The following is a 26161-nucleotide window of genomic DNA, read 5'->3' as shown; positions in this document are numbered from 1 at the left end:
CCCACCTCTTTTTTCTAAATTATTTTCCCAAATTCTCATTATAAAGAATTCTCTCATTACTATATATCTCCTTTTCTTTAAAGTGTTAACTCTGGTAAGTGCCCTATTTAAAAGGAGGACTGTTGGTACACATACACATACTCTCATTCCTGAAAAGCAATATTGTATCTAATAAAGCAAGAGCCAGACTTTAGTTTGTAAACTATTTTATGCAAGACTTATTATGCAATGGAACTATCCAAAAAGGAATACTCTAGCAATACAACAAATTTCTTTATACTCATCAACAGATATGTTCAGTGAATTAGATTTCTTTCCAACAGCATGAAATGAACGATCTATACAAACCCTAGATTCTTGTTCTGATTTTTTTTGTTAAGATAACATTATTTAACTATAATGGGGGAAAAAAGGTTCTGGAGAGTACAAGGACAATGGAAATGTTTATTTCCATCGAATCTTTCTTTTACTCAATTACTGATCAATTCAACTATCTTCTTGTAGAAGGCATTCTTAAATTTCGCTTCAGACTGTTAATTCAATGATTTCTGATTTAGATAAAATGACAAGTTAAGGAAAATACAAAAGCAATTTTTTAAAGAAGTTATGGTCTAAATAGGTAAAGTTAAAAGAATAAGAATATATTCATTTCTAGAAGAGTAGAAGTCAATTATAAAGATAGAATATCAGGCACATAAGAATCAGTCACTGTAGAATATGATCAAATGTGTGGTAGGGATTTGATATTGTCAAAAAATGGTTTCAGTGTTTTTTCCTCTCAAAAAGGAAAAAAAAAAGGTACCCTAAAGCATGTAAATATGTCAAAAGAAATTTATCAAAATAAAAAAAAAGATTTTAAAAGCAAAAAAAAAAATCGTTTTAGAATAGCAATCCAAGAAATTTAGCCCACTTACCCTTCTAGCTGCTCTTCTCCTAAAATATATCGCAGGTTTTTCAAGAAAGACAGAGAGACTAAGGCATGTGAATGGCGAATCTTCACATATCCTGTAACAGTTTCAATAAGGCCCATGAAGTTCTCCAGCTCAGAGGCTATATTATCTAAATTGGGAGAAGAAGATATTTTCATTGATCAAGTCACTTAGTAAAAGTGATAGATTTTCCACTTAAAAAAAAATACAGAATGACACAGAAGGAACTTTGAGGAACAACTTTTTCCTGACAGGCTTCTATTTTCACTGCTATTCTTCTCCCAGGGCCTAGGACTGGATTAGTAGTCATGACTTTGCTGTTCTGAATGAGGCAAAGCTCTTAGTTTAATAATGCTGAAGTAGACAACACTATATACTAATCAGATACCTAAAGCCACAAACCTGGCATATGGATTTCAGTCTGCTACACTAACATACAGCATTCTCTCCCAACTAAGTCAGCATGTAAGATAGCCAAATAATATGGATGAGTCTGGATTTTTTTTTGTGGGCCCTAAGACACTGGAGTCAACTAGTGAATATTTGATTTTATTTGAAAATGCTAAAAATAAAAAGGTAGTACTCATTTCCAAGAGTTATGACAGCTCAGACTTTAATTTATCCAAAGTTTGATAGTTTTTTGGTGGCTATCCAGGGGCTGCCTGGCAGAAAAATCATGCAGGTTCTGAAGTCAGAAGGTTTTACCTGCCATTGCACTAATAACCAAGACTGAATTTTAAATATGAGATAACTCTCACAACCACCACTTTCAACATAGTCAGCAACTGTCTGGGAAACTCCTTTTTGGGAAATTTTCACACCCTCTTAAAATGATCTAATTAATTTCTTATATCTTATATTTGGCTCATCACCAGAATGATGAATTTTTTTAGCCACAGCACCTCATGAATACTGTCTATTGAGGTGCGGAGGAGTTGTGAACTGCTTTGTGCAGGGAGTACCCACAGTAGTATAATCATGGATGAACAATTATATTTCTTAAATTTAAACTAAGAGGCAGCCTGGCCTCTCCATTAGGAAGGCTTGTGTTCAGGTCCATATACAGGTTGGCTTATGACCATGGGTAAGTCACTTACCTCCTTGGGGTTCCCATTTCATTCTTAAAACTACAAATTACAGAGCAAGTACATATCTGCACTGGCAGAGGAAGTTTCCTTAGTATACCAACAAACTCACAGGTTTAATCTAAGTGTTTTTAAAAAGTAGTCCAAATATATCAAATTGGAATGTACTATAAGGATATTTAGGAGAAAGGCAAAAAACAAAACCAGGATTAGAGGCTAAAGCAAATATTCCAGCAAGAAGAAAATGAAGTTCATATGAGGAAACAATAAAGAACAGTCTTAGTCATTTCCCCTTTATCCACAGTGGGGAAAGGCAGGGACTTCTAAAAATTCTCCAATCATCCACAAACATCAAATGTATATCTTTTAAAAATATTCATGAAGAAAATACAGTTTTATTAAAGAGATACACTAGAAAGTAATTTTTATTCAACTATTTAGTCAAAGGTTCTCTATCCTACAAAAGGATTCACTAGAGAATTTCTTTAAACAACAAGCTCAGTGTCTTTGTCTTTATTTTTGGAATATCGACCATTTGACTACATGTCTCAGGGACAAAGAAGTTAAATCTAATGTGTTTGGATCTTCTGTCAGAGATCATCAAAAATGAAAGTAAAATACCTCTGAATTATAAAAGTCAATGAGAAAATGATTTGATTTGCCAAAACATTCAACTTACATGAAATGTTCAGGGATTTAACTCTTAAGTGAGTTGCAGTATGTTAGTTGAGAAAAATAGAGGGGGTTTGCTTAAGATAATTTCAAATGTTACTTTCCAGCTCTAAAGTTTTTGGATTTCTAAGAAACCATCTCTTAAAAATGTAAAGAGACCTTCCTATTTTTTTTGATTCTCACATAAATTTTGTAATGTTCAATTCTTGAGACTGGTAATAGCTCAACCTCTCTCCCACCTTTCAAAATAACTGGCATTTAAAAAAAAATCCTTAACACTTGAAACAAAACAAAGGTTTTGGAGTTTAGTGTTGGCTAGGATTTTCCCATCTGATGAGTCACAGTTCTGACACATTTAGGTTTAATTTTGTATGTTAGGACATGCATTTACTGCATAGGACGTGACTCTCACATTAATGATGAGAGCACTGTAAGATTTTTAGTGTTCCCTTTCAGGAAGAAAAACTGTGCCAGAGGCTAAATACCTGATCTACTTACGTACTTAAGAACACTTCAATTAGGGGGATTGTGAAGTTTTGCTGAATCTCTCAACACTCAGGAGAGAAAAAAGCAAAGGAAAGAAATTTAGTTGACAAGACTTCTTTATTGTATTTGGTTTTTCCAAGGTTATATTTTGACTGAAACATATGGAAAAGAGAATGAAAACAAAACCAAATAAAACACCAACAAAATTTTTAGGAGAAGTGTGGTACTTACTGCCTCGCCGGATATTAATAAGCAAATTGCCTTTGAAGACAGTGCATCCCTGCAGCATTTGTGCTGAAGTTACAGAATCAATTGTCTTTGTCTTCTTCTCTCCTTCACAGACTTTAGGGCAAGGACCTTCACAGGGACTGCAGTACATACTGGTACATAGAAAGAAACAATCAAAACATGTTAAATAAACTTACTGTTTTTATTCACCTATAACAAAAAGTAAATATAACAATAATAGCAAATTGTACTCCTGGGTTCGTGCTGGATAAATTATTCAAAATTTAAAAAAAATTGAGCAGAGAAGTTAATTAGCAAAGGAGGTTATTAGAATCTAGTCACACAAATTGATGCATCCTTGAGGACAGTAATTATGGACACCGAATGGCTCCACCCAAAAGAAATAACCTCATGTGAAGGAAAAACTATCAGTCCTGAAAAGAGAACTTGTTCTCTGAATAATGGTACTACTTTGCCTGTAGATCTATGAAAGCCTGGCAAATAAGCAATGATGATTGGAGAATGAACCCAATTACTCTGATGTTATTAATAAAATATATGCTTCTACACTTAGTATCCTAGTAAAACTAAGTAAAGGATTCCTAAGAGGCATTGTTTTTGTTTTATTTTTCAGAGTGATAAAGATGAAAGATTGGCATATATAGATCTATTGTTTACTTGTTAAAGTACAACTAAACTGTGTTTTGTATCTTGAAGAGTTTGAAGAAACTTATAAATAGATACAATTGTTTTTTCTTTGTTTACAATAAAAGAAAGGTGTTTTCATTATTCAATAATGAGGTCCTGTTTCTAATGCAGAATAACATACTGAAAATCACCAAGGAACTCAGAACCACAGGAGATATTCAAAGGAAGTAAAAAATGACAACAGCCCTTGGCTTCCAAGACACTCCACCCATGGATTTCCTTCTGCTTCTCTGATAATTCCTTTCTATTTGTTATTGTTGTTATTGCTGTTATTAATTATTCCTCTTCCCCTTTTTAACTCCCTCTCTTTTCATCCTTTGAGATTTTTGTTACTTTAGGGACATCTTTGACATTTCTGTTCCCTATTAGCTCCAGAATTTATTTTCTTGCCTTCATTTCAGGGGCAGCTAGAGGATTCAGTGCAAAGAATACCAGGTCTGGAGTCAGGAATATTTGAGTTCAGGTGTGAACTCAAACACTTAATAGAATTCACCCATCCCCAGGATTGAGGATCAAATGAGATGATAATTGTAAAATGCTTAGCAGATAACCAATACAGAATAACAATCATATAAATATTACCTATTATTTTTTATTGTTGCTGTTGTTTGATTTCTTCCCCCTCCAATCCAGTTTTTCATTATCTCATTGCCCAAATAATTAGGTAATTTTCTAACTCCTTCCTTTCTACCATTTCTCTACTTGATTATTTCTATACTAAAAATCTCCAGTGGCTTCCTATTACTTACTGAATTTATTATAAATTCTTTATCTTGGGCTTCAAAGTCCTCCACAATTTAATCTCAACTTATGGAAAGACCACTGACCTTGGAGTACAGTCTTTTAATCTCAGTTGCCAAACTATAAGTTGCATTATAACAGTCGATTGTTTCTCTGAATATCGGAAACTGTGGTCAACTGGACAACATTAAAACCATCAAGTACCATGTAGATTTGGATTACTCTAATTAGTGCTACCACCTTCTTTTGTGATTAATATATTCTAGCAAACAAGGATTTTGCTCGATGTAATTTTGCTGCTGACTTTCCATTTCCATTCCTTTGAACACACTATCTTCCATACTTAAAGCAAATACTCCTAACTCTAGCTACTAAAGTATCTATTTTTTTCCTTCAAAGTCCATCTGCCTCCATGAAATCTGTAAATTTTTCCTTTTATCAGTATATCAGTAGAAATTAGTTTTTCCCTACTCCACTTTCCCCAAACATTCTTTTGGACTTCATTTTGCATGGATCATATTTTCTTTGAACTCAGTTATTTGTATATATGATGCTTTTCTCCACTATAAATTCACAATATCCTAATCATAGTTATGTAAAATAATTACTCTCATTTTGTTGCTTATATTCCTAGCACCTAGGACAATGGACTTATAAACAGAAGTTACGAAAATATGGAATTGAATAGGAGTATTACTTCTAACAAATGAGGGGACAAAATTAGACTGAAAATTAGACCCAGATAGACTTCTAACTTCTACAGTTGATATTGAGATATAAAAAAACAGAGCCTATTTCCAGATAAAATAAAGTCTATATAATTAAGGCTTGTGTATATTATAGAATAACAAATAGAAAACTTTTATATTAATGCTTTTAAATTATTCCTGAACTACCCTAACATTTTAAATGACATAGGTAAGCAACACTATAAATTAAAATTCTTTTCATGAACTAAACTTTTGCTAGAATCTTATTACATAATGTTCACTTAGGTGGCACCATGGATGAAATGCTAAATTTGGAGTCTGGAAGTTGTGAGTTCTAATCCTTAGATACTTGTTAACTAATTGTTCTAGTTAAATCAATTAAAGTATGTCAGCTTCTCTATCAGAAAAAATGGGCGTATTAATAGCATCTATTTATCAGGGTTTTTGTGAGTATTACATATGTAAAGATTTTTTTTTTTGCAAATCTTAAAAAGGATATATAAATGTTATCTATCATCATTGCTATTAATTATAATAATAATATTACCACTGTATTAATTTTAATAATTAAAGCAAAGGCAGGGGTATAGGTTATAAATAGCATATCCATTTAATGATATTTTTAGAATTCAACATTTTTCTTTAATTTTTCTATATAATTTATGTGTACAATTATTTGCATATTGCCTCCCCAATTAGGATGTTAAATTCATGAGGTCAGGGACATGTTTTTGCCTTTTCTTGTATTCCCAGTGACCAACACACAGTTAGTGCTTAATAAATGCCTGATGGTTGTCTAGATGAGCTAAGATAATGCAGGACTGAACTATCCAATTAGTCATGAAAATGTAAGGTTTCTGCACTAATAAGAGATGACAAATATTCTTGCCAAATGATTAATAAAAAGTGTAAAACCACAAGGAAACATCGGGGAAAGAGAAAATGAGGTTCTTCCTGTAAGTACACTCTTTCTTCTTCCTTTTTATCAATCAATTAATCAGCCTATCAGCAAGCAGTAAGTGTCTCTTCCAAGTTAGACATTGTATTAGATGTTGGGACTACAAAGACAAAAGCAAAAGTTGGAGACAAAACACCCCCCATATACACACACAGATAAAAACCTATTTGAGATAAATAGGGTGAGGGAAGGTGAGAGGAATGAGCCTTAAAGGAATCGGGTTCCTTTTTAGAATAAGAATTCTAAGGGTCACAGTTTATTCCAGTTAAAAAGAACAGTCAATATAATCACCAAATATTTAAGTCCTCACATACTAGACACTGGGAATACAAACACCATAACAAAACCTTCAAGGAGCTTATGTTCCAAAGGGAAAGATAATAAGCACATATGTAAGTTTCTCAAGATATATAAAAAGCAGGAATATGATAATCTTAGAAGCAAAGACATTAGCAGCCAGGAGGTCCAGGAAAGGTGGTTTTCGTTTTTTTTTTTTTTTTAATTTCAGCTGAAGTTTAAAGGAAGCCAGAGAATTTTAAGAGGCAGAGGTAAGAAAAGAATATATTCCATCTATAAGGTTGGGGGTGAAATGGTAGGGAGCTAGCACAAAAATATAGAGAAGGAGATAGAGCACACTATATTCAAAATAGTACATAGCCTACAATGGTTGGCAAGCAGTGTGAATAGAGGGGATTGATGTGTGTATGCATTAAAGGAGGAAATATAGGATAAATCCAGGTTGTAAAGAATTTTAAATGTCATGCAGAGAAGTGCATTTTGATCCAGGAGGAGCTACAGGAGCTTTCTGAATAAGGAAGTGACATGGTCAAACCTGTACTTTAGGAAAAGCACTATGGGAGCTGTGAACAAAATGAAAAGGGGGAAGACTTGAAAAAAGGCCTTCTATATACCTGATAAGAGCTGATGAGGACTTGAACTAGGGTCTGAACTGAGAGAAAGGTACAGATTCAAGATAGGTGATAGATATAGTAAAGCCAAGATTTGCAAGTAATTCTGAGTAAAAGGAATTTAACTTGACAAAAAGCATTGGGGAGAGTGTGAAGAGAGACAAATTTGAGATGGCCACAGGACATTCAATCTGAAATGTCCAGTAGGCAGTGGGCAATGTGGAATTAGAGCTGTGGATCAGAGCTGGATACACAGATCTAAGAGTTATCTCCATAGAGATGATAATTAACACCCTTCTCCATTCCCACCCCCAGAGCTAATGGAGTGTGGAGAGAAAGGAGTCCCAGACATAGCTTTGCCATATACCTACAATTAGAAGCCATGATATAAAAGATAATCCAGCAAAGGCAATTGAAAAGGTATAGTAAGATAAGTAGGAGGGGGAAAAGAGAGCAAAAACTCAGAGGAAGAAAGTATACCTTTTAAGTTAGATATATAATTATTATATATTTTGTATTTATACTCATATCATAGCACATGAAAAACTTTTTTTCTCTATATAGTTATAACAATACTTATCATATTTTGGTTTTTACTAATGTATAGCTGCTGTGCCTTTGCTTTTAAAGAAGTATTTTTGGACATATTTCTGATTTATTTGATGCCATGTCCCTAGTTAAGAATGTAATTCTCAATGAAAACATTGTTTCTAAAGAAAGTACGATCTTCCTTACAATGATCTACTTTATGGTATAGTTTTCAAGAAATTGTAATTCCTGGAAATGCCTTTATTTAATTATATTAAAAATAAACCTAAAAATTCTCTAGTGGCATTGTTTCATTGTATTATTCCAATGAATACAATGAATTACCTGGGTCATAATGCTAAAAGAATCATTCTTTCACAACTAATTATAAAATTAAATAGAACTATTCTGTCTAGTTTAACAAAATAGTCATTTGCTTAAGACAAAATACTGCTCAGAGCACAGAAACACAGTAAAAACATGAGAAACAAATCCAAATCACAGAAACTGCAAGTTTTTATGTTGAAACATTTTTATATCAAAACTAATCCTACTAAATATCCCTGTAGCACTCTGTGTGCTACATGCAAATCTCTGCTGCTCATGGTCAGAGGTAAAGCCAGTTGTAAGCAATGGGAAATGGAACAAGCAGTGTCCCTTCAAATTCAAACCTGAAAGTCAGCACTTAGCACAGTAAGTATTTTTAAATTCTTCTCCTAGCGCCAAATCTGATTTTGAAGACTTCAACACTGTGTCTCAGCTTCCAATTCACCCTAAGCATGTGGTGCCTGCTCATCATCCTGCACTTTTTCATTCTAAAATATCCCACCATTATGTAGGCCATTTTCTCCCATTGGTGAATTCCTCCCATTTCTGGGAAGGATTTAAGCCAATCAACTGTCATCATCCTCTTGGCTCTCCTTCCTCATCACCCTATGCTTTGGCTCTTTTGCATAAATTGTCTTCCTTCAGTAGAAAGCTCTTTGAGGGCAGGAATTCTTTTGTTTTTGTCTATATTTGTAACCCCCTGGTGCTTAGCATAGTACCCTGGCACACAGTAAGTGCTTAATAAATGCTTGTTAATTTGATTTGAAGAAATTTTTAATCCTCTCTCCCAAGGAATATAGAAATAAAGAGAGCATTAAAAAAGTCTTTGGTTCCACAACTGAAAATTTAAGGACTTCTGATTGCCAGCTGGCACACCTTGTTTTTACAAGCTATGACTTACCTTTGGCTCCCATTCCGTATGAACCCAGAGGGACACTCCTGCATGCACTCATCATTGTGGATCACAAACTTTTCATATTCATTGGCTTCAGCGCTGTGGACACTGGCACAGAAATCTTTGTCAACGCAACGCCAACCCTCAAACTTGTAAGTGTTGGGAGGACAGGTGGGCACACAAGTGCCCCCATAGTAGTAATGGCGACAAGCCACACAGGCTGTGTCGTTGTCTGGTGCACTACAGCTTCCTAAGCACTCCGGGTGACAGCACTGATTCTGGTCTGTGCAGGCTCGTTTTCCACATGAGCTAGGACACACTGAAAAGAGAAGAAGAGCATGATTAATTTCCTTTAAAATTTTTTAAAAAGGAACACATAAAGACTGCTAACTTCAAGGGATTTGTGGGTGAGGCAATAAAACTTTGGGACAAAAAGTCCGCTATCAGAGCAAGTGGACCATCTGGCTTTCATGTCCCCTAAATTTTAAATATTAAACATAGTAATATGGTAAATATTAAATATGGTAATTTCCCTTCATAATAAGAAATAAATGGAAAGAAGCAAAGACACAATCACTAAAAAAAAAATCCTTAACAATTCATGATTAAGAATATGGTAAAATATCCTCTCAAAAGCCTGAGATGGTACATTTAAATGTATTTGAAATTAATAGTTTTTCTTCAGAAAAAGTAAAATTCTACTACCCTATATGTTAATAAAATCTCTTGAATCAACTCTTTTAGGAGACTAGTAATTTTCATTATAGTGCTGCTATACATAAAAAAAGTTTTATCGTCAATAAGAAAGGAGCAATTGGAGGAAGCAGTTAGTTGGTGCAGTGGATAGAGCACTTCCCCTGAAGTCAGGAGAACTTAAATTCAAATCTGTCCTTAGACACTTAACACTTCCTAGCTGTGTGACTCTGGGCAAGTCACTTAACCCCAACTGCCTCAGCAAAAAAATAAAATAAAATAAAAATAAAAAATAAAGAAATGGGCAATTCCTATATCCCATCAATTACTGTATATTTATGTGATCACTGAGGATTTGCTTAAAGTAGAAATTCTGTTAGTGTTGAGAAAAGTGGGCTTTTTATGTGCATCTTAGATGAAAACAAAACCTCCAGTAAAGAAAAATTCACAAATGATCTTACACAAAACATGATTTGGTATTTAGTTAAAATGCAATGTTATAAATAAGGCTTTACAGCTTGTTTGCCTGCTAGCAGGATACAGGCTGCAAATAGCTGCAAAGTTAGACAGATATACAATCTGGCTTTTATTATACATTTCCTAAATTTTATTGAGCTAGAAATTCAGTAAGCAGCTAGGCACTCAGCAGTTAGAGTACTGGGTCTAGAATAAAGAAGACTCATCTTAGAAAGATTCAACTTAGACATCTGGCCTCAGACATTTACTACTTGTGTGATCCTGGGCAAGTCACTTAACCCTGCTTGCCTCAGTTTCCTTATTTGTAAAATGAGCTAGAGAAGGCAGTGGTAAGCCACTCTATTACTTGGCCAAAAAACTCCAAATCGGGTCACAAAACATTGGACACAACTGAAACATGATTAAGCAACAACAGAAAGACAGTACAAATTTATTCCAATGCAAGAATTCAAAGAGATATATTGGGAATCTCAAAAAGTCTTAGTGCAGTTTTAAGCTTTAATAGTCTAAAATTACTAAGCTTTATTACCTTAAAACTGCAACAAGGCTTCTGGGACACCCTGGATATATTTATTCTTTACCTGTGCTGTGATGTAAAGTCATGTGAGATTTTATTTACTTGCTTATTATTTACAAAAAGATAGCATGGTATAACGAATAAAGAGGCAACATAGTGTCTAGAGATAGCCTTGGAGTCAGAAAGACCAGGATTCAATTCCAGTTTTTGCCATGATCTTAAGTAAGTCACTTAATTTCTGTGTCCCATGCAACTATCAAACGATACATTGAAAAACATATGCCACATGTTTTAGAGCATTTGGAGTTTACTTAATAAGAGCTCTTTATACCAAATGATACTCTGGGTTTGGTAGAAAAATAAAAACTCATTTACAAATATCCCAGGACTTACACATAGCTATAGTAAAGTTTTTTCCTCCAAAGTAGCCACCTTTTGGAAACCAGACATATTTAGCAATGATGCTGTTGTTGTTTAAATCTTTTACAGAACTTCTTCCAAACATCCAGAGCTTTCTTTTAAATAAACGCCCTAGTTGCAGACTGGTCCTTTGAGAATGAATTTCCCTCCAAATCCTTCACAACTAAGTCCACTGAAAAAGTGGGGACCACACAAAGTGATTTTAAGGTCAAAAACAGGATGTGACTATAAATGAGCAAAATTATATTTCTTGATGGTTAAGATTATTAGATTTTTTGGCCAATTTTTACTCTTACTATCTAATAGGGAGGTTACAAATAACATGATACAATGAAAAATATGAAAAGGGAAAAGGAGACATTCAGAATGTTCAAATAAAGTGCAAAAAATCCAAGGAGGAAAAAAAAATCACTTTTGGAGAAGGAGGGAGACAGAAGGGAAAGAGGTCAAAGACTGCAGGAAAAAGTGATGACTAAACTTATCTAGGTCTTGTGAAGCAAAAAAATAGTTTTAAAAGGCAGAGATATGAGGGGGTTTTGTTCCAAGTATGGAGGATGGGTTTCATAAATGCACAGAGGCAGAGAAACGCAGACTGAACTCTAGGAACATCTAGCAGTCCAGTATGGCTGGAATATGAAGGGCACAATAGGCAAAATAGGGCTGGAAAGATATATTGGAAGGCCTTGAATATTTAGAACTAAAGATGACAGAGTCAAAGATGAGTGGATAAACTTAAGTAACTAGGAAGATGGTGGTACCAACAACAAGGAGTTGAAAGTTAACAAAGAAGTAGATATTGGAAGAGAAAAAAATGATAGGTTTATTTGTGCTTAATAGGCTTCTGGGATACCTAGGTAGAGCTGCCCAGCTGTCCAGATAGAAATTGAATAAAGAAGCATTAATGTTCAACAAAATAACATGAACTAGTCTTATGTGATTCAAGGTAAATAAAAAGAAAATTTGGACTTTTGCATCTGCTTTGCTATTAAGTTTTATTCAAACATAGAAGATCTATAAGATTTGTAAGAGAGAAAAAAAGTTTGTGTGTTCTTTGACTCAGATTATTTTGAAGAGTAACTATATACATATATCTTAGAAAAAAATTGCATATAATGAAACCACCGATAAATCCTAGACCAAAGTAGTGGTAGTGAGTGCCAATAAAATTAGCATGAGGTAGTTCAATGGCAGCTCCTCATACAGGAATTTTAATAAGTCCTAAATCTGGTCATTAAGGAGCATGGTGCTTTCTAGAGATAGGCAAAATGGTTTTATCTTTAGGAAAATAATTCTTCTAAAAAAGAACCTCAGGATGAGGAGATTTATTAAACAAGATGATAAGATCTATATATAGTGGACTATTTTTAAAAAGGGTTGGAAAGGGGAATTGAAGGGAAGAAAATCATCTCTATTAGGAGAAAATTATTAAACAGTAGACTACTGCAGAAGTAGGAAATGATCATTATCTGTTTCTAAGGCTATAGTTTGAATAAGAATCCAAAATGAGGGCAACCAGAAGCATGAAATAAGGAAATCTAAAATGAAACAAAGTCCTGAGGATAACCCCAATAGACAAAGATAAATCATATGTCTCGTCTTATCATTAATAGATGTTATTATTACTCAATGTATTAAGAGATTTTTTTTTTGAGGGGGACCCTAAGATCAGCATATCATACCAAGAGATTGTCCCTTTCTTGGGAAGTCAAAACTTAAAATTTAACAGATACATTTGAAGTTCTGGCACTCTATTGGAGAAAAAAAGGATGGTCTCAGATTTTTACCAGCTGTGTAATCTTGGGGAAATCATTTAACCCATGTCTGCCTCAATTTCCTCATCTATAAAATGGGAATAATAATAGGGGTCCCTACTTTGTAGTATTATGAGACTCAAATGAGATTGTTTATTTATTAGATATTATCATAAACAGAAAGAATAATAAAATTAAACAGTATTTTAAAAGAACAATCTTATCCTAAGAAGAATTCAGAAATGTCACTGCAGTGGTAGAAACTATGAGTAAGGAATAGTTCACATACTATCAGATAGTTGGTTTTGTTAAACTCATTTTTAGTTTTTATTTATATCTATTAAAAGCAAAGGTTTTCCTGATAGAAGGATATATTTATTCAAAAGTACCTATGGTATAAAACAAAAACCATCTAAAAAGTAAATAAAAAAAACATCATAAAATATTAATATATAAACTATATAAGTAAATGTGTGGGAAACATAAATTTTGTCTGTAAGATCATTATTCATCCAACAAAATTCAGTTTGTTTTTCTGAGACCTGATCCTCCTTGACCTTTCTGTGGCATTTAAAACTGTTGATTACTTATTATTCTTGAGAGTTTTGCCTTCCCCATTTTCTGACAAAATTTCCTTGTGGCTTTCTTCTACCTGTCTGACAGTTCCTTCTCAGGCTACTTTAATAGCTATTGAAAAGTGTAGTTCTACCCTCCAAATTTGAATCATACAGGTAGAAGCAGAATATATAATAATTTAGATCATATTCCAGATCTTCTATGCTAGGGAAAAGACATGGGGACATAAGACATACTGAGGAAAATTCAGTCATTTTATTGACAAACAGCAACTTCCCCAGTTTTAAGGCGCAAAGCAGTGACCTTGAAGGAACACTTGGTCTGGCTAGCGAGGATAGAGAGAGTTTCTATAGAATACTACTATATATTTTTAAAGATAGAAACTATGGAAAGCATGCTCTCATACACTATAGGACAGACATCAAGATTAAAGAAATTCCTAAAGTCTCATTCAGCAAATCTTGTTACAAATTTAAACTCAAAAGTTTAGTATCTGTTTAAGTATGTTGCCTCTCAGAATTTATATTCTGTGTTATTTTTCAAGATACACAAATGGATCTGTGATTTCACTGACATGGATATTCCCTTCAACAATGTGGAACAAACTCATTCATCTCTGCCCATTCTATATAACTTCATTCCTGTCCAGGTTCCACTCCTGTTTTTAGACTTTTTCTACTGAGTGGTCCTCTCTATCTGACTACTTTCTCCTGGACAGCAACGTTTAAGTTTCTTAATAAAACTCTTTATTAGTGTGTAAGCTCTTTAAGGATAGAGGTGGCATTTGTGTATTTCCAGAGTTTAACTCAGAGCTTAAAAGCACTTAATAAATATTTATTGCTTTGACTTATAGACTTTCAACTCTAGATCAGAAAGTTTACCTCAGGATATGAATCAAAGGGTCAACTGACCTTTCTAATTTTCCCTTGATATCCATCAAATATCAATTAGATAAACATTTCAGATGCCCTTATGCTAATTAACAGGCCCTCATTGTTATGTGTTAGGCATTGCTCATACCCTATATGAATTTTGTGACCATGATGGTATTTCAAGCGTGGTCAAGAAAACAACTTCCCTGCTCTTTAAAAAAGATTAGGGTCTCACAGGTGTGGAGAACTGAATATAACATCAGATTTTCTTTGGATGTGTTGATTGATTTTGCTGATTTAAAAAAAATGGTTATGGTGTTTAAAGTCATACAATCACAGAACAACATTGATAAATTATTGATGTTACAAATATGGGCCTTTGCTTAAGAACAATTTGGGGTTATTTTAAAAAAGCCTTTCAACTTTCTGAAAGGCATCAACCTATGCTTTCCCATTTAAGTCTAGACCCAACCCATCTATTTATATCACATGTCCAAAATATGAAACCTAACAAAGGTCAATACATATAACTCATCCTACTGCATGTCATGATTTACACAACAGGAATTTTTTTTTAATTATTTGGTTTTCTCTTTGTGGATAGTAGACTAAACTCTTTTGAGTAATTATGGATTTTTTCCAAGAGAATCTGGAATGTTTCAGTACTTGATTCAACTAGCAAGATGTCTTGTTATAGCAAAAAAAAAAAAAAAAAAAAATCTTAATTACTACAAAGCTAGAAGCAAGAATAAAAATGAGAAAACGATGTGTAAGTAAGAAAATTTTATTCTCATCTAAACTAGCTATTTATTCTTGATTTTAAAAAATAGAACATAATGGAAGAAAGAACATAGACGGTAAGATTTTTTTCATACAAATGTCTGACCAGGGCAAATCAAGTTGTTATAATGATGTGATTAAAAAAGCCTAAAAAGTTTCTTGGTCAGCAAATATCTAATTTATTTGCCAAGAAGAAATGTATGGCAGCCAAGGACAACAATTGCTTAAAATACAAACTTATTTGTAAAATCTTGTGGAAGCCCTTGCTTCCTGTCTTTATAACTTGTTACTTGGTAGTTCCTCTTTAAGCAATAAAAATTGCTCACACATAGCAGCAAGAATATATGCTTATTTATGTGAAACTAAGACTGTATCAGTTCCTTAACTACTTCTGCCTTCTTTTCAGCAAAGTTTACCAAACAGTGATCCTGGGATGCATGACCCTAACTTTAGTGGTTACCCTTTGAGCTCAGAGTAACTGAGTAAACTGGATGCTTGTTCAGTGGATACTTCCTGTAGCTACAGCAGGAGGTAGTGACCAAATGAATCAGAAATACCTAGTTCATCAGAAAATGTGAACTTTGGGGGCAGCTAGGAGGTATAGATAGAGCACCAGTCCTGAAGTCAGAAGGACCTCAGTTCAAATCTGATCTCAGACACTTAACACTTCCTATCATGTGACCCTGGGCAAGTCACTTAACCCCAATTGCCTCAGCAAAAAGGAAAAAAAAAAATGAACTTTGAGTTCTCAGATAAAGCAGAGATTAGGCGAAATGATTAACCAGCAGCTCCATGGAGTATTTCAGATTTTAAGTATCAACTTTTAAGTACAATAAAAGATCTGATCTACATTTAAATACCTATGAACATGTATTTGTCTTTTGTAAAAACTTTAAACATGATTTTGAAGTAAAAAAAAAAACAAGTAGCTGTCCCCTGGAAGATCATAATAAGGAATTATTCCCTCATAAAACAGAAAGAAGTAGTGCAGGGTAATATCAGTTTAAAGAAAACTTGATGAAAGACCCCACTAAACTAAGGCATTTTAAGGATGAAAATGTAAAGGGTGATAACAAATAGAAGAAAAATGGAAAAGATCTGCAGAGAATTTCAGATATGACCTTCCAAAATGAATACATTTTGTAAAAATTTTTTTAAAAATCTTTTTTTAAAGTTGTAAATATAAATGGCATCAGATAGCTAAAAATACTGAAATTAGGATGAGAGCTCCCTTTCTTTTCCATGATCCCAAATGGACTGGAGAGAAAAAAAAAGGAAGAGCATCATTCTCAGTTCTGGAAAGTTGCCTCATAGTATTCCTGGCCACTTTCCTCAGCACATGGCCATTCAGGAATAGAGAGTTGCTGTTTTTATACATACATACATACACACATACACACATACATATGTATGTGTATACACATATGTCTCAACAGGTAAAATTTTAAAAGTATGCACCTTTATCATCAGGATACCATGACTTCAGAGTTAGAGTTGTAACAATCAGGTGAATAAACATCCAGCCACATGGAGCAATAACACAGCCAGCAGAAGAGGAACATTTCTGGCAAACCTGTGAGTCAACCTCTGCCAGCAATGGCAATATGCCAGTCAAACTTGGGCAAGCTAGAGGTTTCAAAGCGTGGGATAACTATTTTTTAAGGATGTTCTCCTCCTTATATAATATTATTCAATCCTTCCTTTCTTTCCTTTTTCATACATACTTTTATCCCCAAATCACTTTTTTTTAAAGGCCATCCTTCAAATGAAAGAGAGAAATGAAGAAAAAAATTGCTACATTCAAGAAAAAAGTAGTTCAAATTATCCAATTACTACGGCATTGTCTAAATAAATCAGTGAAGAAGGAAAAGCAGACTGATCCAGCTAACTCACTATACATAATACAAATAAAATAAAACTGCTAAAATAACTTGAAAAAAATTTTTAACTGGAGCAGAAGCCTTTCTAAAGAGAACTGTTATTTCACTGATTTGCCAGAGGAAGAGCTAAAGGGAAATCCCACAAAGCCCTTACCCAGAAATCCCACTTCCAGTAATTCAATCACAGCTGAAAACAACTTCCAATTAAGCTTGTAAATAGATAGATGTGTTCATTATATTGAAACAATTGTTCATTCCAAAACCACCATTGCTCTATGTGCCTTAACCAAAATCTAAGGCAACAACATATATTACCCACATCCCTTACCAATTCATCCTTAATTTTCATCAAAATAAAACAATAACTACAGATTTCCAATATCCATCCTAATAGGCAAAAAGTAGATAAGTCTTAGAAGTCCAAAGGGAAGAGAAGCACAGAGAGACTAGGTTATCAAAATCCTGGCTTCTCTCTTTTTGGATAGATAATTCAAGTAAGTTTTTTTTAAGCAAAATGAATTTTAATATATGTGGCAATTAGAAATCTGAGGTAGTAGTAGACTGTCATATATACAGGATGAGCTGGTAAGAAATAATATCAAACAAGCAATTAATAAGTGCTTATTAAATGTTTATAATATGCCAGTCATTGTGCAAGATGCTGGTAATGCAAAGCTAAAAATGAAATATAATTCCTAACTTCAAGAAGCTTGCATTCATCTGGGGGACACAAGACATACAGCTATAGAAAGAGTTACAAAATAAATCTAAGGCAATTTATATAAATAGTCTATAGCAGCTGGGTTTGGGCAGAGACCCAGAAAGGGCTTGGGACATCTGAATATCATGTGAGTTACAAGACTTTAACACAAAGTTGGACTTAAAAGTTTCCTCTTACATTTCTTGCTCCAAACTATCCTTTTGTATTTAGCAATTTGTAATTGTACAGCCATTAAAAGGGAATTGCAGAAGTAAGAGCTGAAGCAACAGCAAGCCAAGGAGAGGTTTCTGGCCCAGACTTATTTAATCAAAGAACACCTTTATCATTCATCTACTCAGCCAGAGTCAAAGAACTACATTGCTTAATTTTTTTAATTCTTTGCACTTATATATTTGCCTTCTCCCTCCACCCCTGACAACTTAAGGCAATTTCTAGTTACAAATCATGTCAAAAGATATGCAATCCACATAGAGGCTGCAAAAGAAGGTTTTGGTTACTAGTAGGTAGATGTCAACCAGGCTACAGGAAATCTATCTCCCCTAATTTGTCTCTTCTCTAATCTAATTCTTTGTCCAAAAATGTATTGAAGACTTATTATATATAATCCTATGATCTAAGCCTGATGGGAATATGAAAATAAGACAAAGTCCTTGCCATAAAGAAGCTATAATTTACTAGTTCTGAATAATATGAGAAAGGAAAAAAGAGAGAGATAGCAGAAAGGAGGGAAGGAGGGAAGATATATTTAGCCAGTTATTATGTGCCAGGCACTGTTGTAAGTGCATTATAAATATTACCTCATATGAATGACCTTCATAACAATTCTGGCAGGTAGGTGCTATTATTATCATCCCTATTTTACAGATGAGGAAACTGAGGCAGAAAGGGGTTGACTTCCTTAAGGTCACATAATTAATATCTGAGGCTGCATGTGAACTGAGGTTTTCCTGATTCCAGGTCAAGCACTTTATACACTGTACCTCTTAGCTGCCTCCAGATAGCTATATCTATTAATTATTATTATATATATATATACATATATATAAATGTTATTATACATTTCAATTTATATATGCATGTATTGTATATTATATATATATACATATCTGTGTATATGATTTTACATACACATAAACTGGAAATACATGGGAAAATTATGAAATGCTAGAGGTCAAAGAAAAAATGTTTTTTGGCTTAAGACTTCAGGATGAATACATGAAAAAGATGGCATTTGAATTGGTGATCATGATTTTAACTGGTAGATAAGAGGAAGACATTAAAAAAGAAGCAAGGTGGGATGAAATAGAACAAAAAATGTCTAATTTATTTGGAGTCCAAAGCACATGAAAAGAAGTATGATTTGACATACTCTTCATCATTCTTCTGAGTCCTCAGAATACCTTCAGACTTGTAAGGTTACATATCCAAAGCTAAATATGATGTTTCACTGTGAAAAACTATTCCCTAACTTTGACCTGTACACTCTGGCTAATGAAAACCATATATTTAATGGACTTTGAGCTGGGAAAAATATAAGAACCCAGTGGTCTTTTCTCCAAGATCTACTGTTTACTTCCATACTGTACATGTATAATTTTTGAAAATTTAAATGAAATGCTTTAGATTAATTTATCTTGGTTAAGTTTGATCATGTTAGCTACATCTTATCTTATACTCCTATAGCCTACCTTTGTTCTCTGTGTAAAGCTAGAGAAGATACCAGACTTCCTAATTTTAAAAGAGGGGTGTATTCTATACGTTTAGGAAGATTTTAAAGACAAAAGTCTACTACTATGAGTCAATAAATTTGAAAGATGTTGGTTGGTATGTTGATCCTCCTGACCAGTGTACTATGTAGTTCTGTACCACAAGACCACATTAAGCCCCATAGCTAGGATGGGTATCAGGCTTCTAGCCTGCATTAAGAAGATGACATATGCCTAGGAAGCCTCTTATTTCATTACACAAGCTAAAATACTCAAGAACATTTTTACACAGCACAAGTCTACAAGGCTGATTCATCACTAGGATTATCGGCAAGTGACACGCAGTCATTGCTAAATTCTAGCTATGAAAAAGAAATGCATCTCTTATGTGGCACAGTCCATTTCTAAGGGTCAAACAAAACTACATAAAAATTATTAAGTTGTCAGTAAACCAGACCAATATGGGGTAGTGCTGTTCACTTTCCCAAAAAACACATTACACCCAATGACCACCTAGATACAAACAAGCCTTATTAATGAAAGGAGGCAACATGAGTTTTATTCTCTTTGAAAATAGTTTATATGGCTCAGGAAGACCCAAAATTGGTTTTTTGCTAAAATTGGCATTTGAACGAAAGAAAAGAAACTAGTGCATTCTGGGCCTTTCTTATGGCATAAGTTTAGCATATAAACAAATATTATTGAGGAACTCAATGGCCCAACAAATTTCAAGTAGTTTCTAGGTCTATAAAAAAGATAAACAGATTCAAAATCACATTTCCTATTTGCTGTTGCATGATTCTAGAAACATTGCATGCACAAATTCAGAGACATTTTCTTCTAAAGGAAGCAAAACAGAAGGAAGGAAGCAGAAATTTGGCACAAGTCTGGAAATAAAGGGGGAAAAAGGGAATAAAAACCCACTTAGAACGCGTCATTGCTCCCACCAAAGATTTCTGAAACTATGAACAAAAATTAAATAACACAGAACCATCACTAGAAAGGCTCAACCTCCAAAATTAAGGAATATGAAGAGGAATGAACCTGGAGCATGGATCCTCAGGCACATGCTAAAAATGAGTGCTCTATTTTAACACATTTTCCCTTTCCTCTTAAAAATTCTGTCTTTCAAATATGAATTTGGTTTAAAAACAAACAAAGACAGGAGCCTCCTTCTATTCCATTGTAGTACAGAGGTAACATTAAAACTTAAGCTGGCCAAGAACAAACTCTGATGAATCTGAAGAGGCTGGAAAGGTTTTGAAAGTGGGCTGTTAGAGGGACTATTTTCTCTTCATCCAAGGACCAGACTAAGTTTGGAGACAAAGGGCCAAAAGTTTGGGAAAAGTCATGAATCTCCCAAGACATGGAAGGATTATGATAAGCAGTGATTTTCTATGGTAAATCCCAGATCTATGAATTATCAAAGAACAATACTGCCATCATATAAATCAGTCTTATCTCTGTTCTGTGACATTCAATTCTTTGTGACCCCATTTTTAAAAGCATTTTCTTAGCAAAGATACTGGAATGGTTTGCCATTTACTTCTCTAGCTTATTATACAGATGAGGGAACTAAGGAAAACTGGGTTAAGTGACTTGCCAAGGGTCACACAGCTAATGTCTTTAGGTCAGATTTGAACTCATGAAGATAAGTCTTAATTTCAAGCCATCTGCACTATCAAGCTTCCTATAAATCAGATGCTGACAAAATGATCCAGATAGACCATATATCAGAAGTTACATTCCAGATTTATCACAAATAAAAAAAATCACAATAACCATCAAATTAACCTAAATCACAAGAGCTCTTGATTTGAGGAAAACATAACAGAATTTTAATCTGTTAAGAAGAGGACATCAGCTTTGTAACATGGACTTACTTTTAGAGGCAGAGTGCCAACTGTCCTGCTGAAGGACAGCAAAATATAAGAACAAACTTCATGTAAAAGTCTGGTATACCAAATTAGTTTTTTCTAAACTGCAGCATGGGATATCTTTGAATGGAAATATGGAAAAAATTAAATATTAAGACATTTAAGGAAGGCTCCCCCAACCTTCAACTTCAGAGACATTATTTTAATAGAAAAGAATATTTTCCTTGGCAAAAATAAACTTAATATGACTTTTATGTAATTTATCTAACATATTTTATATAACAACTTTATCTAAACCACATTTTTAAATGGAAAAGTAAGGATGGCTAAGATGAATTAATGGATAAGCATCTATTATGCACCTGCTTTGTGTCAGGTATTCTGCTCCACACAGAAAAAAAGTTTAAAATGAAACAATAGTCTATTTAATTTCCTAGCAGATGGGCAGCATATACATATAGAGTTGTTTACAAAAATGTATGTGTGTGTATATATATATTATACACACACACACACATATATGAAATATATATATATACATACACATACACACACACATATTTTATATATATATATAAATCAGGAGTGGAGACACTAGAACTGAGCTTCTGCAGAATTTAGGAACAAGATGGAGGTGAGAGGAATGTACATTCCAGGTATGAGGGACAGAAAAAATGAGCAACAGCAGGGAGAAGAGAGCCAGAATAGCTAGAATGTTCTTTGTGAAGAGGGAAAAAAGGTCAATTTGGATGATCAGGAATGCATGATAGGGAATAAGGTAAAATATAGGCTAGAAAGCAGAGTTTAATAAATGGAATAGAAAGGTGGCTTTTGCTAAATAGCTACTCTATAATCCATTTGTTTTTTCTCACCCTATCTGAGCTTCATCTCCAAAATGAAGGAGGTTGGACTAAAGGGCTACTGAGGTCTCTTCCAGTTCTATGATTCTAGGATCTCTCCTGCTTCACAGGGAAGTTGGCAAAGGTAGAAGTCTGCTGTGAGGTCATCAGAGGCGTAAAATGTTGTTTACCACCCAAGCAGAGAGGGAGAAAAAATGAGAAGAAAAGGCAAATGAAGATTATCTGGCAATTATCTTCCTCAATTGTAAGTTTATGCTCTGGCTTTGAGTCTAAAGCATCTACTTGCATTTACATGGACATATAAAAATACAAATAATTAATCCTGCCTATTACAAATGCTTAAATGGACAGAGTGGAAAAAATCTTTTTCACACACTAAAAAAAATTATACAGAGTTATTTTAAATTCAGAACTGTTTGTATATTCCTTATAAGTTTATAAAACTCACACTGTCCCACCATGACTAACATAAGTGGAATTGAGAGAGTATTCTATATTTATAACTTGTCTGGTTGCTCATGCTTATGGCCCGATTTCCACTCTCTGTTACTGTACACAGAGCTATGTGAGGTATTGTGGGTTCCCAAACTTCACTGATTTCCTAACAAGGCAGGCCTGTGTCCCGGAGGAACAAACTGGGGGCTGTTTAGTCCAATTGGAGGCCAAATTCAGAGGGAGAGGCCCCAAGCTTTGTGGTTTTGGCAGCGCCTCTTAAAACTGGTGTTAGGGACCATTTCTGGGCAATTACATGCCTAACTGGTGGTGTTGGACTGAGTATCAATGCTACTGATACATCGTCTACTGTACATACCCATTAAAAGCCCAATGTTATACAGCTGTTGCTACAAACTTCACTTTTTCATATTTATTTTAATAGGAAATGCTGGTCCAAGAGGTGCAATGCCTCAATTAACTAGCTTTTCTAAGTGAATGAATTTTTAGAAACAATATATATATACAAACATACTACTCTCAACAACTGTCATTTACATAAAAATAATTCAAATATGTGACTGAACACAGCTAATCAAAGAGAGGGAAATTTCTACTATTTAGGAAGCAAAAAAAAAAAAAAAAGGATCTTGATTACAATTTTTTTCAAAAGCAAAAAAAAATATTAATATCTTCTAAACCACTAAGACTGAGGATAAGAGATGGTTTCTATTTATCAATAGCTATTTTCTGAAGGAGGCTTTCCCTAGTTACTTCCTATTTTCTTATATCCTCAATGGCTAGTGCTTTCTCTCTAAGACCACCTCCCATTTACTCTGTATGCACACTGTATACACACTGTATAAACCTAACTTGTTTACAGGTTAAACCCCTTCTTAGAATGTAAACTTCAGAAAAGGGATTGTTTTTACTTTTCTCTCTACACAGGGGTGGCACAAAGTAAATGCTTAATAAATGTTTTTTAATTGATATGTTCATATTGCACATATTACTATACATGGACTGCTTTTAGCAACAATAATAGAATTTACAAGTCTCCTTTCTTTAAGCTTATTATCTTGTGATGTCATTCATTTAATCCAACATTGCTATTATTCAAAAAGATTATCAGAATTCTTTTTTTTCCACAACTAGCAAATGATTCATAAACATGGTTCTTATTTTATAAAAAGAAGGAAAACCACTACTGGGGCTTTAAAAATATTTGTCTTAGACTACCGGGGGGAAGAAATAACCAGAAGTAAGCAATTCTTCAACTTCAGATGGAAATGTATTACAAAGTCGGCCAATCTACCCTACCTGCTTTCCTAATCCAATCCTAAACAACAAACATGCATTTAAATAAAAAGGCACTTATGAACTATCTTTAAAAGCAAACACTTTAATGTACTAGACTGGGATGCAGCAAAATGTGATGCGAAAGGAGCCAGATCTTGAGTTAGGAAAAAATGGGTACAAGACTGGCCTTTGACATATAACAGTTGTATGACCCTGGGAAAACTCATTTAACCGTCCAGCACTTCAGGACAGCTCTCAAACTCAGTTGCAAACAGGTGTTAATCTGCTTGGAATTTCCTCATTGGGGAATTCCCTAAAGTAATGAAATCAGGGATTGGGTTCAAAAAGAAATATCTTCTAGAGTATATGATACAGATCAACTTTTCTCAATATACAATCTGTTCTTACACTTTTAGTCTCCTTTTCTCTTTTCTTCTACATATCTTCCCATTAAAAAAAAAATGCAACTAAGTAGCCTAGTGGGTAGAGCACCAGCCCTGAAATCAGGAAGACCTGGGTTCAAATCTGACCTCAGACACTTAGCACTTTCTAGCTGTGTGACCCTGGGCAAGTCACTTAACCCCAATTGTCTTAGCAAAACAAAGAATGGCTTCTTTGCCATTCCTCACACAAAATACTCCATCTCCAGACATGCTGACATTTTTAGTGATTTTACCTGGATTGTTTCCACTCCTTATTTCCAACTCCTGCTTCCTTCATATCTTAGCTAAAATCCCATCTTCGAAATCTTAATCCCTCTTCATTCTAGTGTTTTCTCTTAATTATTTCCAATTTATCCTGTATATATTTTGTACATAGCTGATTACATGTTGTCTCTTCACTATACTGTGATCATCTTAAGAGCAAAGAGTACACTATTGCCTTTCTTTTCATTCCCAGTGCTTAGCATAATGCCAGATATGCAGTAGATACTTAAAAATGTTTCTTGACAGACTGACTGACAAGACTACTAAGCTGAAAATACTGGTCTTCTGAATTTAAATTCTGAATTTTAAAAACACCTTCATTTTAGTCCCGATTTTTAAACTGCCCCATCTCCAAATTTACCTTGGGAGTGAAGTTGCTAAAATAAAAATGAATTTACACTGAAAATTCATTGCCTAATTTGTGAAAAATTACTAAACATATCATATTGGAGCAAGGGGAATAGGTTTGGGGATCGTTTTCCTTGTTTCTCTATAAATTCCCTTTTTCCTTTTTTCTCTCCTATTAACCCAAATCTCTAAGTCCATAAGACATTGTGCAGCAGTAACACCCCCAATGCTAAAATGAAGTAATGGAATGAAAAGGCCCTCACAATATTAACTATAAATGAGACTACACCTTGGAAAGTACTTTTCTCAAGAAATAACCTTGCACTGAATCACTAGAATTCAAGAGTAGAACCCATAAGTGGGATGGAATCCAATTATGCTCAAGTTCCAATCATTTTATCTGTGAGTCAACATGTTTGTTGAAGTCTAGAGAACAGAAAACTCAGTTCATAGCATTGGGCTTTTCAAAAGGGTATTTTTGAGAAGTAATAATGAATTCTTGATCCATGATCCACGTATAAAGAACATTTTCCATTTGAGTATAAGTTTTTTTCCCACAGAAATCTCAATCTAAAGCCCTACTGAAAACAAGAAATTATAAACAGTTTGTTCCCCCCACTCCTTAAAGGAGAGCTGCAGCAGCTTCTTTGAAATATGGATAGAAGACCAATACAACTGTGGTCTTCTAAGTCTAAGGAAACTTCCCCATCTTCTAGGGAGGTCTTTGAAACAAAGTGCATAAGGCAGGCACAACACTACAAATTGGCATAAAGTACCTCTTTTGATTTGTTTATATTTTACTCTTCCAGAGAACAAGTACTGGCAAGTGACAAAAAAAAAAAAAAAAAGTTTGACAAATAATTAGAGTGACCTAAAGCAAAGGGTAAAAGGCTGAAGTTAGCATTTTGTTAATTGCAGAAATTCACAGACTTTCTACAAAGCTTGCTAAATTCGGCTTTCTACATAAAAACTAACAAATTTAATTCTTATCCCTTCTCTCCTTTCCAGGCCAGGATTAGAGATGTTACTCCAGGGGATCAGAGGAGAGTCCACAGTATCCCATTCAATTC

At 34.1% G+C, this 26161-nt stretch overlaps 1 protein-coding gene across 1 annotated transcript in view; it reads right to left on the bottom strand.

Moving 5' to 3' along the window:
- The window catches only part of IGF1R (insulin like growth factor 1 receptor), a 367206-nt gene that overhangs the window by 62386 nt on the left and 278659 nt on the right, over positions 1–26161 (bottom strand). Inside the window, exons 4-6 of the mRNA XM_051981024.1 lie at positions 9182–9494; positions 3404–3552; positions 915–1059 (exon numbers count right to left, since the gene is read on the bottom strand). Of these exons, the coding sequence (XP_051836984.1) occupies positions 915–1059; positions 3404–3552; positions 9182–9494 (607 nt within the window). The remainder of the gene's footprint in view (positions 1–914; positions 1060–3403; positions 3553–9181; positions 9495–26161) is intronic.

Source organism: Antechinus flavipes, chromosome 2, assembly GCF_016432865.1.
Source record: "Antechinus flavipes isolate AdamAnt ecotype Samford, QLD, Australia chromosome 2, AdamAnt_v2, whole genome shotgun sequence".
NCBI classification, from domain to species: Eukaryota; Metazoa; Chordata; class Mammalia; order Dasyuromorphia; family Dasyuridae; genus Antechinus; species Antechinus flavipes.
The sequence above is the reverse complement of the archived record's forward strand: the minus strand, read 5'-3'. Positions and strand labels throughout refer to the sequence as shown.